This window comes from Triturus cristatus, chromosome 4_1 (genome assembly GCF_964204655.1).
Source record: "Triturus cristatus chromosome 4_1, aTriCri1.1, whole genome shotgun sequence".
In the NCBI taxonomy this organism is placed as follows: domain Eukaryota; kingdom Metazoa; phylum Chordata; class Amphibia; order Caudata; family Salamandridae; genus Triturus; species Triturus cristatus.
This window is the reverse complement of record NC_140585.1, coordinates 1,173,763,214-1,173,779,145: the sequence shown is the minus strand read 5'-3', so window position 1 is coordinate 1,173,779,145 and position 15,932 is coordinate 1,173,763,214. Positions and strand designations below refer to the sequence as shown.

The 15,932-nt window shown below is 40.5% G+C and overlaps 1 protein-coding gene across 7 annotated transcripts in view; it reads right to left on the bottom strand.

Moving 5' to 3' along the window:
* Positions 1 to 445: 445 nt before the first annotated feature.
* The window catches only part of LOC146856285 (von Willebrand factor A domain-containing protein 7-like), a 288,620-nt gene continuing 273,133 nt past the window's right edge, over positions 446 to 15,932 (bottom strand). For all 7 annotated transcript variants that reach the window (XM_085654386.1, XM_085654387.1, XM_085654384.1 and 4 more), the window contains 3 exons: positions 5,452 to 5,585; positions 3,259 to 3,428; positions 446 to 1,767 (listed from right to left, as the gene is read on the bottom strand). In XM_085654386.1, the coding sequence (XP_085510512.1) occupies positions 3,272 to 3,428; positions 5,452 to 5,585 (291 nt within the window). In that variant the 3' untranslated portion in view covers positions 446 to 1,767; positions 3,259 to 3,271. The remainder of the gene's footprint in view (positions 1,768 to 3,258; positions 3,429 to 5,451; positions 5,586 to 15,932) is intronic.

Genomic DNA, 15,932 nt, shown 5'->3' with positions numbered 1-15,932 from the left:
GATACGTCAGTATTCCTGACGTATCTGTAGGCGCAAAAGTGGCACATCACTGGGGTGTGTCTGAAAGCAGACGCAGCTCCAGCAATATGTCCTTTCACATGGGCCTGCATCAGTCTTATGACTGCTGTGAGGCAGGCGTAAGGATTTGACGCAGTGGCGTCCTAGAAGTGTCCCAGTCGAATCTCGTAGATTTCACTGCAACACTTCTACGAGCCTTTTTTGCGGATGAGCTCCAACCCTGCAAACATTATACCTGATGCAGGTATAATGTAGCACAGGGAATTCCAAAGTGACGCATCTGTTTAGATGCGTCACTTTGTAACTATGTTGCAGTGTGGTGCATATTTTACAGCACCGGTGTGTCACAAAAAGTGCCACACCAGTGGCGCAAGAGGCTCATAAATAAGCCCCAGAATGTTTGCATGAATTTCAGCCTGCAAAATAATACAGTGATGGCAAACAGGTAACTCTTTATTTGCAATATCAAACCAAAATGAAGCAACAGTCTAATGTCTTAATCATGCAGAGATTATACAATGAAATCGCCACACCAGTTTAATTAATTAATTTACATGACAAAAACAGTAAATCAGAAAAGAGCAATGCAATGCGGGCAGGTATTAGGACACAAAAACCAAAGGCAGTAACTAAAATCTTTTCTTTTTAGCTCTTACAAATTGGCTAGATAAATATTGCTACAGATAAAAAATGTCATGATCCACAAAGCTAATTGAACACTCATGAAAAACATAGGTGCTCAAGCTAGTCATTTAAGAATAAAAATCCTATTTTATGGAAAGGAAACGTGGATTTGCTCATTGATAATTCTACCAATGTGGTGTGAATGTACATATGAGTAAATCTCCTCACACCTGGCTTGTGGGAATTCATGGTGGAAAACTTACAAAAGATTGTGAACATCTACAAACTCGCTAAACCTTGTTCAGCTAGTGTTTCCCTTTGAAAACAGTCGTAGATTTACTCTTGCCAAGTGCAAGAATAAATCAGTTAAAGGATGGAAAACAAAAGGAACCAAACCATAAATTGGTGGGAGTGAGCAGTCAGTCAGATCCCCATGGACCAAAAAAAAATGTTTTCACGGAGAGGAAAGAAAAAACATTAGGAAGAGTAAATTGACTTAAGCATGGCATTTATCCTTTGAAAATACACATTTACTTTATTAGTAAATAAGTGAATATTTACGCATTCGAATAGCTCCCAGAAGTACTTATGGTATTCTTTAATAACGTCCAAGATAGGTGGAGTTTGTTTCCAAAAGTAGGAGTAACATTATCAGAGCAAATTTCTGACTACGTTTAGGAATCTGCTAATTGTGTTTTTAACATTTAGGATGCTGTAAAGCTCTTCAACAGAGAATATAAGTACGTTTCTCTATTCCTTTTGGTTAGAAGTGACTGTTTTGTTCAAAATAGTGTGTATAAATGTTCAATGCGCCTCAGTGCATTGAGTCGAGAAAGTAGAGACAGTTTTTAAAGTGACTGCACATAGATCGTAGCATAGATGTTCAAATGCCTATAATTCTGTACTGTAGGATTGTTTTTTCAAGTACTTTGCATAAGAATTTGTAGTTTGCACAACAGGACTGCCCTTTTCAAGTAATTTGTAGTTTGCAAAAGAAGATATTCCCATAAAAGTGGAATAGAAGTGTTAATCTCTGGTCGAAGAATAAGTAGCAATTCGAATTTCTTTGCTTAGTTGTTGCTTAAAATCGTCGTCACTTTGAAGGATGTGTATATTCAGGAAAGCCTGCAATAAGGTTAAACATCAATCAGTTTTTAATCAATGAGTCAGACTCTAAATAAAAAATGATGAACCATATGTTTACTAATTCCATTACACAGCATGCACACAGAACAAAGGGTCATTGAATTCAACACTATGGTCGTGTCGTGAGTAAATGTCAGAGTACTTGATCATTTCATATTCATTGCAAGAATAGGGTTGAAATGTCCACTATTTTTCCAATATCATGTTTGGATTCCATAACACACATCTGTCACTCTTTGGTGGAAATCTATATTGACAATGCCTCATTGAAATCTTTCTCATTATAACAACAGTTTTCTTGTATGTAGATTGCATTACAGTTAGCCACCATAGCTACACTGTGTGGTACTCTGCAGTCATTTAATTTCCAAAACATGAAGTTTGAAGTGGCATCACATAAAGCAAACCTTTAATATGCGAAGAATGTTATGATCTGTATCTCTTCTTATATTCCATTTGAAGAAGGTCCATTCAGCGTAATGCATATTGACAAAAGATATTGTGAGTTTGTACATCATTACTAATTATACAAGTAATTCCTTTATATACATTGTGCTAGAATCTACACAACAACTGTTGAAGTAAGACAAGTGAAAAAGTATCAAATCACACTACCTAGAGAAATCTGATGTCAAGTATTGTATAAAAACTCTATCAAGATAAAAGTTTCAAATTTATGTTATTTAAGCGTGTATGAGTAATGAGATGACATTATAAATGAATAGGCAAAAAACGAGTAATCAAAGTGGAAAAGGATATTCATTCTAATATCTAATTCTTCGCTCACTTTTTAAAATCAAATCTCAATAACATTTTTCCCTCAATGAATGTTTATAAAACCAATTTGCAGGATGACAAAGCACACAGGTTGCTTGCTTATTTTTCAGCTTTTTTTCTATGGATCAATTTTTTTATTTCACTATTAAACTTCAGTTGGCTATTTTTCCATCGACAGTTACATGCCTCTGCTTAAATCTGTTTTATGAGATAGGTGAGTATATCACCCGTATGTTACTAGTCATGTGGAACCAGATCTTGAATAGCCAGTCCACACAAGAGTTGAAGCTGGGTTTACAGACTTTGTAAAGTGTGCTTCACTTACCTAACTCCACAAAATATCCAATGCATCATTAAGAATGTAAATAGAGTTTAAGATGCTTGTGGCCGGTGTGGTGTACATGCATGATTAGAGCAGAGATTGACAAAGATGCATTGCCTCATAATACCACCCGTTCCCACAATGATCTCTCATTTGTAGCTCAAATCTCCTTGGAAACACCCCTATAGATTTAGATTTATCTTCTGCTGCCTTGTCATCTACTTAGCTCTTACCAGCATTTGGAATTCTACCTGATCTCCAAAACACCATTTATTTCTTGTTTATCAGGGATTATACTGTTATATGAATCTCAGGTGATTTTTACATGTCAGTATAATACTTCAAGACAAGGCCATGGGATTAAAACGTACCTTATTTACTGGGTTACAGTGTCGAACATTCCATAAACCAAGTGGTATAATCGTGTAAATCTTCTTCCACCGCCAGAATTTCAATGGTGGAGGATGTGCCACTTTCAGCTGTATCAGGAATAGCAACGGTCACTTGACCTTCAGTGCTTTCTCCCCTTTCAAGCTTCACCCTAAAGAGGGCACATAGGGCAAATAAATGATATTGGGTACATATCATCTTACCATGATGTTTATTAGAAAACATTGGATTTTTCAGACTTGACAAAGTGACTAGGGTCTTCAAAACAGACCACAGTTAAAATGAAACGTAGAAACTAAACAAACAACATGGTATTGGTAAAAAAATATCCTTCTCAACATGCCGTTGGGGATCTAGATACAAAGTCTAAATGTAAGAGAAATAGTATCAAATGATCATTCCATGATCTTGAGTAAATTTTTTCCCATGTGCCTCTGTTTTAATGGGTAACTTAGTATTCTGAAGCAATATTATTTGTGAAAGCTTTGGTGCCACCAAGAATGTAGAGAATAGTGGCACAGGCAAATTGATCCTCCAAAATAGAGGAGGGAAAATTAGGATTCTCTCAAAGTAGAGGGCATCTAACACACGGATAAACTTTGATACCATAGCTCTGTAAAATAAACAGCCTGCTCTGCGAGTACATACATATGTGCCAAAACCACACATTTCAGTCTACTCAGCTAGCTACTTTGAGGGGAAGTGGGACAAGAGTTCATAAACTATTTTTAATGTCATCTCATTTCCAAACAGAACTGTGTCAGTCTTTAAAACCTGGTGTAAAAGTGTGAGGACACTTTGGGGGCCAGATAAATGATTTGAGGGCCAGAATAAAGCCTAGAGTTGAGGTCAGAATATCACTTGACATACATAAAATCACGTTCAGTGGCATGGAGAGTGCAACAGGACACACCAATAACACCTTTCAATATAGTCCAGTTCTCATCACAATGTCCAATGCAACTCTGGAACAAATCCTGGCTGTCTTTAATTTGACCATTTCCAGGGCCCTAAATTGTCACCCCCTATAAAATACCAGTTATCAAAGTTAGCAACCGAAAGAAGGAAAATCAAAAAAAAAAATGAATACATTTGGAATGGGAACATTGCAAAACTAACTTTGTGGAAGACATTATCAGGTGCAAAATACACATAATGGAGCAAGATACAAAAGTGAACTCAGTTGAGAAAAATTCACCCTGCCACAAAATCGGTTCAGGCATTTTGCTGTGCAAAGCACCGGCTAAAAAAGTATTAAAAACAGAAAGTTATCTCCATCGTCCTAACAAAAGTAAATATCACAATTCTTCGGCCACCTTTCAAAGATACTCCCCTTTGATATTTGGCAGTGGGTTTCACAATCAACTTGAGAGCCAGAAGAGATTCTAACCAAGAAAACGAATCCCCTGATGTAGACTCATCACAGACATTCATGTGGCAGACATCTGAGGCACTTAAAATTATAATAAGCCAATGGGGCACAAAGGGGGCTGTAACATTATACAATACAGAGGCAGAGAGATCAGAGACATGCCATAGTTTAAGATTAACCAGATATAGGGATACCAAACGAACCCACCAGCAAGCAACTCCTATATAAAAAATGATGTCACTGACACACAGCGATAAGACCTGTGAAAAGAAGAGGATATAGAGGCTGTCACCAGTAAATTATCCTCCAGAGGAAGTGCGACCTCAATGAATGGACGAGGGCTGCTCAGATGGAGAGACCCCGCAGTCAATTAATCAATAAAGGAAGTAACTTCAGATATTATAGACTTTCTGTAAGTGAGAGTCTTCTCAGCTAGAGTGGTATCAAATATACAATAGAGATACTTTCTTCTTTTTAGCCTTTTTATATAATTGCATGTTTTTATTCCACTTCTCTCTGTGCACAACAAAATGACAGTTCTAAAATGCCGCAATAGATGTGTCAATAATTTAACAATTAAGAAGGGGCGGGAAAGAGGTAAATCCTCATTAGATGAAAAATCTGCCATAACCGCCTTCATACTGACTTAAAAAAGAAGATACATACAGTCCTTATTTGGGAGTGAGTCTCACTCAGAATGAGTGACACTAGGCACATTTGCTTAGTGAAGCTCTATTGTACTGTTATAATAATGACACCTTGAGAGCATTTCAGACATCCTTTGTCCAAGAAGAGAGATTACCTTGAGGGGCTGTAGCTTTCCACAATGCTGCTGCCTGCCACACGAATGATGTACGTGGAAGTTTGCCCAAAGTTCTTAATTGTAAAGGGAATGACAGCTTTGCCTCCTGGAGCTAATGGGAACGCTCTAAATGCCTGAAATGAAAAAAGAAGAGAGAGATTTGTATTAATAGAGGTGTTCAAATGTGTCCCTCAAGTGGATACTTCGATTCAAACGAATCAAGGTGGAACAGAGGGTATGCACAGTCTAATCTAACATGCTTTAGTAAGCCATGAAAAGTATGGCAGGTTATCCAAAGTTTACAGCTCCTGCTACCTCAAACTCCCTTCCAGTGGCTTCACGTCTCTCCGAACACAATCTTCATACACAAACTCCTAGAAACACAAAATGGCATGTCTACCCCACTAAACAAGCATTCTTTCTCAACACCACTGCTATAGCTGAACTTACCAGACCATTTTTAATGTTGTCCTCACATTCTATTATTTGCAAGTGTTCTTTTTGAAATACCAACATGTAGCATGCATATTGAGGCATTCATTCCTTTCGCGTGCAGTGTACAAGAAACATTTCTAAAAAACATACTTTTCTGGTGTACTGCTAGGGAATGTGTGCATTAACCACCTCTCAGTTAGGTGTAATCCTTTTTTAGGAGTTTACCCACGTCAGCCAGCATAATGAGAGTGGCTACTAGTACAGGGTGATCTTATCCAAGTCATTTATGCAAATCCTAAGGCTAAATTATATTTTTTAAAGCACATAATTCTAATAACAATGGCACTAAAAGTAGTAAATTTTAGACATAGGGTATGATTCAAAGCTTAGTGGATGGGTTACTCATCGCAAAGTGCCGGATATCATTTCTGCCTTATTACGAAATCCATAGAGTGTAATAAACTTGTAAAAAGGTGGATAGGATATCTGTCACACTGTGACGTAGTATCCCATCCATCATACTCTGAATAAATCATTTTCTTATGATGGAAGACGCTTCCCACCTGCGTCACGGCTAATGCATTTCCCCGGCCATGCCTTGCCCCCGGAAGTGAAGCTTGTAACGAAGGCGGCCAACGGAGGATAGACCGAGGATAGAGAACTTGGGAGCTGCGGAATTTGTAATACTCCGTACCGGCTCTGAGGAAAAAAATCCACCTTTAATGCACACGACATTTGGAGCTGAGAACGGGGAGGCTTGGAGCTGCACACGAGGGTGAGGCGTCCGCTACCAAGGAGCAGCCATCCCGGCAACATAAACTCCCCGTAAAGGACGACGCCGAGGCGGGAGTGGATCAGCATCGACTCACTAGTTGAAGGTAACGGCGTATCTCTGCGGGGAGCTGTGGTGTGTAAACTCCTTGTCTCCTCCGCTCAGAGAGCCCGGCCAACTTGTTCCCACGCAGAGTCAATTTTGTTTTCACATGACACAGAGGCACTGAGGCATGGAAGAAAGCCTATCTAATGTATCATGAAATTTTAATAGCTGATTGTAAGTCAAGCACGGGAGGTGACGAGGAGAAGAGGAGGTAAAGGAGAAGGGGGAAAGGAGTAAAGCCCACTGGAAGCAGATATTAATAGAGGGCAACACTGACTTTGCTGCGCTTTTTAGAGGAGGAGGGAGAAGGTCAGCCCGACAGGAGATGCAAGATTACTATTATTTTAAAGTATATACAGCCAACTCTGCCTATCTCCAGAGAGTTTATGAAGAGAGTGAGTTTACCAGTAAATTCTTAGCTTGGCAAATAAAAGACAAACAGGCCCAGAATAGAGTCCACGCGCTGACCAATAACTTTACTAAAATCCGCATTACAAATTAAAAGTCAATTCAAAGTGCGTGTTTAAAACATTATGAATTTATCTATTCTGTCAGACAAGAGGTAGACAGTATGAAATTAAATTCTTTTATTAATGGATTGCAAATTCCAAAATTACTCTCAAATCAATGTACAAAATTAACTGCTATTGTTACAATACAAGAAATTGAAGCGGTTGTTCAATCTATGGCTAATGGTAAAGCATGAGGGAAAGATGGCATTCTGGTAGAATTTAAAAAAAAATTTAGTGCAAGCTTAACAGACAAACTCGTTTTGCTAGCTAATCATAATTTACAGGGTGGAAGAATACCACCATCCTTTCGAACTGCTGTGGTAGTCAGTTTTTAAAAAAGAATAAAGATAAGGAGGACATAAATTCTTATAGGCCTATCAGCCTGTTGAATGCAGACTACAAAACCATAGCTAAATTACTAGCAAATAGAATGAGCAACTGCACAGGGTCAATTATTCACAAAGATCAATGCGGATTTGTCACATGCCAACAACTATTTTTAATACTACTTTTTTAGTTGAGGCCCGAGATTATTTTACTCAAAATAAAATCCCGACCCAAATAATGTTTTTAGAGGCCGAAAAGACTTTTGACCTTGTGTGCTGGTAAAGCCTGTATTATACACTTGCAAAATTTGGATTTCCCCCCCAAGCTGATTGCAGTCATTTCTAAATTCTATAATTGTAAATGCCAACAAGGTTGGCATTTGTAGAGTAGTTAGAGGGACAAAACAGGGTTGCCCTCTATCTCCTCTGCTTTTTGCATGTTTTATAGAGCCCCATGCCATACCTATTTGCTCTATCAGCAGTTCAACATCTCCAATGCCCGTTATCACTAACATCAAACTTCATGCTGATGATTTTGCCCTTTTTCTAAAACCTAATATTGAAGTACAAATGCAAATATTTAAATTGTTTCAGGAATTTCAATCCTTTGGTTGATATAAAAATAATACATCTAAGACTGAGATTCTGCTTTGCAATTGTGTGTCATTATTAGCAGGACTGACCCCATTGGTGAATACTCGGCCTAAGAGGTACTTAGGCGTGTATGCTACGGAAAATGTCAATGATCTTTATGCCTTGAATTATATTCCTCTTTATAATAAAATAAAAGATAAATTGATAAAATGGAAAGATCTTCCAATAGCAATAATAGGCCGAGTAGCCATAATTCACATGATGATTTTACCATTATGTGATTTCCTTTTCTTAGCTATTCCAAATGTGGTTCAAATTTATTTTTTTAAAGAAGTTCGGGGTTTGATCTCCACGTTTATATGGGCAAATAAGGTTTCTAGGCTTTCAATAGATGCTCTTTTTAGACCGGTGACAGAAGGGGGACTAGCTCTTCCTGACATGAAGGAATAGTATGATGCTAACTTTGCACATACCATATATATACGTTGTCCGGTTTTAGGTTTAAACCTATAATAACTAATAAAAAAACACTGAAATAGTAATAACCCTTACAAGTGAAAATATATAAATACTGAAAAAACACCTGCACAACCACAAACTAAATGCCATTCAAAGAAATAAAGAGTGTGAAAGAGTCATTTTTTTTCTTCCTGAAGGGGCCAATACAATGTAACTTTGTTATACAAGCTAGCAGCAAAAAAGACTGAGCTAACATTATTCTGCTTGAGTTTTGTTGTTTAGGGATGCCACTAGGATATTGATTCTTCTTCCTTTTGCTTTTTTCAGTTTTGTTCTAAAGATACAGGGTTTAGAAGCATGTTTTAGGTCTTGTTTAATTATTTTATAAACTGTAGAGAATCAGGAAATATCAAAATCATATTGGATGTTTTGGCTGCGTTTGATTCTTTCACAGATAGATAAAATGGCTGGGAATCTTTCCCGATATATGTCATCACGTTTACCTACAGAGAATGGGTAAAAACCCTCAATACATCAGCCCCTAGTTTCTAGTGAGTCAGTATTGATAGTAGGTGAATTGCCAACACCTCAGACTTTAAACATTCAATGCAAGGTATAGTGACAAGTATATGTGAAAAGAGTGCTATCACCAAGCATCTGGGATAGTGGAGAAAACATGACACCAGACTTTTGGAAAACATGGAACGCAGTGTCACTTGGAATGCTCTGTAAAAAGGTTCTTTCCAAGTTCAACAAAGATTGGAGTGATATTGTTTGTATTTGAAGTGATTCAGCTACGTATATGAAAAAGTTGTGTGATGACCTGTCAAAATCGATAGATGAGCTGAAGTTCTTCCCTGCAAGAGATCCTTGCCCTTGTTAGATGGTATGCTGAAAGTATCTTTGCAATCTTCAGAGTTAATGAGGAATGCTAATGACATTTTAGTCCATTCAAGTGAACTGTTTTCTTATGCACAGGAACTAAAATGCAAATATTTCTCATTTTGTGCTTTGTGTGGCATCAAAGAAAGAGTCATCCCAACTGTGTCACTTAGATCATGGTTCCCCGTCCAAGGGGCTATGAATGCTATATTATCTATGTGGCAACTGTTTACAGAAATTTTGCTGAGTGATGATTTGATGCAAAGGCAAGAAAAGTGAGGATCTTTGGTCGCATATTGATAGTGATGTGAAAAAAAACACACTCTACTGCATTCTTACAGGAAAACATAACTGCTGTAGTGGACATAATAAAAAACTAGAGTCTGACAACACCCTTGTCTGCCAAGTGTTCAGCATAATTGGTGTAGATGTGAAACATCTCCTTGAGAGTAGGCTGGGCAACACCTTTAGTGACCTTGGCACTGCAACATGTTCCATGTTAAAGTGCTTGCCACTTGGTAAGGAAAGCAATGTTGAAGAGCAACTTAGGAACGTTTATTTTACAATGTATGAGAAATGGCTTGCAATGATGCATAGAAATGTCTCTTCGCCAACCATGGCATTTGACGCCAATGAAACCTCACTGTGGTACTCTGTACAAGTTCTAGATCCCCTCCAAAAAGGGGAATTTCCTCTGTAGTTTCAAAAGTGCTGCTTCATTTTTGACCGCTTCAATACCTCTGAGGGCATAAGCACCCAGTTCAACGCAAATGCTGCAGAACCTGCCCCGAGAATTGCAATCTTCAAGTGCACCAGTATTGGCATGGAAAGCTATGTCAATGGCCCGAATTCATAAAGTGTGTACTGGCTGTTTTTACGTTGCCAGTCTCAAGTGCCAATTTTGAGTGGGCCTTTTCACAGAAAAAAGTTTACATGGGAAGGAAAGAGAGAGCATATATGGCCAAAGACTCACTGAAGAAATATTGTATGGTGTACTACAATAAGTTAAATTTGCAAAAATGTATTTGGACCTCATATACACTGTACGAAAACCTGTCTATAGACCATGTGCTATCAGTGCATAAAGCAAGCAATAATAAAAACAACACATTCAATAAACACCAGAAAACACTGTTTCTATTGTTTTTAATGGTGCGAAAATCTATAACCAATGATAACCACTGTTTTATTAAGGTATTGAAATCACTTGAAAACACTGAAAAAACCCCACCAGAGTTACCAAAAGCAGTAACTGAAAACAGGAAAGCCTACATATACAGAACAATGAACGTTTTCAATATTAACAGCTACAACAGATTTAATTCACAAAGAATATCTAATCCAAAACTGTATGCGTTTAATAATAACACCCAAAAAAGTTGCATACAAAACTCTACAATGGAGTACTAAGTGAAAAAAACTGTTTTTTGGGCATTCTATGATCCCCAATATAAATTGAGAAACTCTCCTCTCTGATGTACAAATAGGTCAATATCCATTGTTAGATCCAGAGATTATAGCTAAGTGGAGAAGCCAGGGCTTTTGTAAAATAGGAGCCTTTCTAATGGGGGACTGCAAAACCTGGCCCGAAATAGAACAGTGTGTGAAACAAGGCAAAATAATCTTACAATGGTCCTACGCCAGGGTTAGAGGCTTTTTGTAGAGCTTAACCACATATATATTACTGAAGCCAGTGTCTTAGGAGGGGAACTATTAGATCCTATTCACCATTTATCGATTAGTGATTGGACCTCACTTTTTTGAGCTCGAGGGGCAGGTAAATTATATCAGAAAGCATAGAGAAAATGGGAAACCCAGGAAGGGCAAAACATCTCACTGCAGCTTGAAGGCAGATAAATAGGTTCAACAGCTCCTTGTTGAAAGCGGCCAATTTAAAACAAATGCAATATTTCTTCAAGTGGCTTCTGTATCGAACTCCATATTTTCTACATAAAATAAACCCTCAAATCTCAGCAAACCGCTTTTGCTTTAATATGGAGGGAGGCAGGAACTGGACTCACTTCATCTGTGGGTGTTTGAAGTTAAATAGATTTTGGGAAATGATTAACAAGTACTGCCTCAATATATTGAAAGTACCGCAGGTGCTAGATTTCCAGACAATGGTACTAGGATACTCTCCCGATCTAATAGCAACCTCCCTACAAAAAAAGCATATATATATATTATATATATTAGTTCTGGTAGCCCGCTCGCTGATTCTTCAAAGGTGGAGGTCGAAGGACATCCCAACTTTTTCACAGCTACTCAGTAAACTAGAAAGGAGTAAGGAGTGCGAAAGAAAATATGCTTTAAGATAGGGCTCCTGTAGGAAGTTTAGGACTTTATGGGAGAATATGAGTTAAGATACCATAAGTGGCTGCTACGTTCCTGGATTAGATAAATATATTTATATAATATTCACGATTGTAAATCAGTTTGTAGGACTGCTACTCTGGAATGGTGTACTATACAAATCTCGTTTTTTTACTGTATATGGTTTTAATATTTGCTTAATCATGTGGATAAGTAGGATGTTGCATTAATTTATTACTGTATTACTGTATTAAGCATTGACAAACTATCTCTAAGTTCATTTTTTTTTTAAAAGCATAATCTTCCTAATGTGATTATCCAGTACTTCACGTGTAAGAACATTCCTCTCTTCTGAGCTGATGTGGAAATATTATTCATCAGCATTTTGTACGTTGTAGTGACAGTAGGTTTCAATGCAGACTATTGATTGATAGATTGTCATACACCAGTGCACAACAAGAGATTATATTGTGCCAAAGAAGAAAGCATTCCAATCTAAAGATTTCTGACACATAACAAATATTGTACAAATGACTCGGGTCAGGGAAAATTAGTTTCAACATCGATCCAATGGTAATAGCAGCAATGGCCCACCCAATTCAAGAGTATGCCCAACAGGAATAATTCAACCAGAATTCATGCAAATGGAGAATATGTCCAGCATAATTCATTCAAAAGAAAAGTTTGCCCATCAGAATTCATGGGACAGAAGAAAGTGTCCTCCAGAATTCATGCTGACAGAATAAGTCTATCAGAATTCAAATGCAAGTAGATTTGAATGTATGTGCAAGCTGTATGTGGTTCTCAGACAGTGCTTCCTTTATAAAAAATGAAGAGTGCTGGTGCCCAAAGCACTGCTCAGGAGTCCATGGCCTGCGCTATTAAATGTCAATGCCAAAATTGTGTAATTTCCAATCCACCTCAGGCCTGTTTAATCTACTACCAGGAGCACAAAGCCCCTTTATTTCACTCTTGCAGGGTCCTGCTTTATCCCTTGGTAACGTTATTCTGTCTTTCTCTTCCTCCTTACCCGTTTGTGTACCTTTCCTTCTGTTGCTCTCGGGAAATGCCTGATCCGGAAAAATAAGGGGCGATCCACACTGATGAGTCCCGGTGTCCCACCCCGGCATCCACCGGCTCGAATTAAGCACCGTCTCAGAATCCCTGTGTAAATTAATATTGTAAACTTGATATGTGTGCTACTGCTTTTCCCCTCAAGTTTAGGTGTACAGAGGTCAGCCTAGTGACACTATCGTCTGGTGACAGCATTACGCTAGAATGTTTGCCATGTTGGTGTCCAAATAAGGAAACATGCCCATAAAAGTCGATGTGTCAAGTCAAGTCAAGTCAGAGAATTTATATAGCGCACTACCTACCCAGAGGGTCTCAAGGCGCTTAGAAAGGGGAGGAGGATTACTTGTCAAATATCCACGTTTTAAGTTGCTTTCTGAATGCTAGGTGGTTCTGGGTGAGGCGAAGGTAAGCGGGGAGTGAGTTCCATGTTTTAGCAGCCAGGTATGAGAAGGATCTGCCTCCCATGGTGGTCTTGTTGATGCGAGGTACAGTGGCGAGGGCTTGGCTGGAAGAACGTAGTTGGCGGGAGGGGGTGTAGAAGGACAGTCGTGAGTTGAGGCATTCTGGTCCGATGTCGTAGAGTGATTTGTGTGCTTGGGTTAGTAGTCGAAAAGTGATTCTCTTATTGACGGGTAGCCAGTGGAGGTCTTTCAGGTGACCAGAGATGTGTTCGTTGCGCGGGATGTCTAATATGATCCTGGCTGAGGCGTTTTGGATTCGTTGGAGTTTCTTCTGGAGTTTAGCGGTAGTACCTGCGTAGAGGGTGTTTCCGTAGTCCAGTCGGCTCGTGACTAGAGCATGGGTGACTGTTTTCCTTGTTTCGGTGGGGATCCAGCGAAATGTTTTCCTGAGCATGCGGAGAATGTTGAAGCAGGATGAGGATACGGCGCTGACTTGTCTGTTCATTGAAAGTGAAGAATCCAGGATCACGCCTAGGTTCCGTGCGTGGTCTGTCGGGATGGGTGCTTTTCCAAGGGCTTCCGGCCACCAAGAGTCGTCCCATGCAGAGGGGGATGTACCTAAGATGAGGACTTCTGTTTTGTCGGAGTTCAGTTTCAGACGGCTTTGTTTCATCCATTCGGCAACCTCTTTCATTCCTTCGTGTAGGTTAGTTTTGGCGGTGCTGGGGTCATTGGTGAGAGAAAGGATTAGTTGAGTGTCATCCGCGTAAGAGATGATGTTGAGGTTGTGTTGGCGGGCGATGGCCGCGAGGGGGCTCATGTATACGTTGAAGAGGGTGGGGCTGAGTGATGATCCTTGTGTCCTTGTGGTACGCCACAGATGACTTCAGTGGCCTCGGACTTGAATGGTGGGAGGCGGACTCTCTGGGTTCTTCCGGTGAGGAACGAGGTGATCCATTCAAGTGCTTTTCCTTGTATTCCGATGTTATTGAGGCGTTGTAACAGGGTGCTGTGGCAGACTGTGTCGAAGGCTGCAGAAAGGTCGAGGAGGATGAGGGCGACTGTGTCTCCATTGTCCAGTAGAGTTCGAATGTCGTCTGTTGCTGCGATGAGGGCGGTCTCAGTGCTGTGTTTTGCTCGGAAGCCAGATTGTGAGGAGTCGAGGGATTTGTTGGCTTCGAGGAAAGCGGCGAGCTGGTTGTTGACGGCTTTCTCGATGACTTTGGCCGGGAATGGAAGGAGCGAAATGGGGCGGTAATTTTTGAGTTCGGTGGGGTCCGCTGTGGGTTTTTTCAGAAGGGCGGTGAGTTCAGCGTGTTTCCAGTCTTCCGGGAAGGTGGCGGAGTTGAAGGAGCAGTTGATGACGTCTCGGAGGTGCGGTGCTATGATGGAGTCTGCTTTGTTGAAGATGTGATGAGGACATGGGTCTGTGGGGGATCCTGAGTGGATGGAGTTCATCAGGCGGATTGTGTCCTCAGTGGAGATTGGGTTCCAGTCGTTAAGGGTGTTCACGGGGGGAGAATGTTCAGCAAATGGTTGGGTGGGTTGGTCTCTGGGTTGGTTGTCGAAGCTGTTGTGGATGTCTGCAATCTTGTTGTAGAAGAATGAGGCTAGGGAGTCGCAGAGGGCTTGAGAGGGGGTGATGTCGTTGGAGTTGGCCGAGGGGTTGGAGAATTCCTTGACGATGTTGAAAAGTTCCTTGCTGTTGTGGGCGTTGTTGTCGAGTCGATCCTTGAATGCTGTTTTCTTGGCCTTTCGGATTAGTTGGTGGTGAGTGCGGGTGGCGTTTTTGAAGGCGTCCTTGGTGCTAGTGGTTGGGTCTTTTTTCCAGGCCTTTTCAAGGGAGCGGCAGAGTTTCTTGGACTTCTTAAGATCATCGTTGAACCATGAGGCCTTCTTGCTGCCAGGTTTGCTTTGACGTTTTTTCAGTGGTGCTAAGGTGTCGGCGGTGTTGGATAACCATAGGGTGAGGTTAGCGGCGGCTTGGTTTGGGTTAGAGGAGTGGGCTGGGGTGTTTAGAAGGAGCGATGCGGAGATCTGGTCGGTGGTGATTTTGTTCCAGTTTCTTTGCAGAGTTGGTTGGAGGTGGTTGGTGGGTTTTGGCTTGTTGTAGGTGAAGTGAACGCAGCTGTGGTCAGTCCAGAGGAGATCCGTAGTGTGGCTGAAGGAGACGTGATTGCTGGAGGTGAAGATGGGGTCGAGTGTGTGACCTGCGATGTGGGTGGGGGAAGTGACTAGTTGTTTAAGTCCGAGGTTGGTGAGGTTGTCCAAGAGGGTGGTGGTGTTGCGGTCGTTGATCTTTTCAAGGTGAAAGTTGAGGTCTCCCAGAAGGATGTAGTCTTTGGAGGGGAGCGCGTGTGGAGTGACGAAGTCCGTGATGTCTTCACTGAATTTTGCGCGGGGTCCTGGTGGTCTGTAGAGGAGGGTGCCTCTGAGTGTGGTCTTGGGGTCGATGTGTATTTGGAAGTGAAGGTGTTCGGAGTTGGCGAGGTTGGCGTCAGAGCTGGTTGAGATGCGGATAGATTTCTTATGGACGATAGCGATTCCTCCTCCTGTGTGGCCAATGCGGTCCTTGCGTGTGATCTTATAGTCTTCAGGGATGGCAATG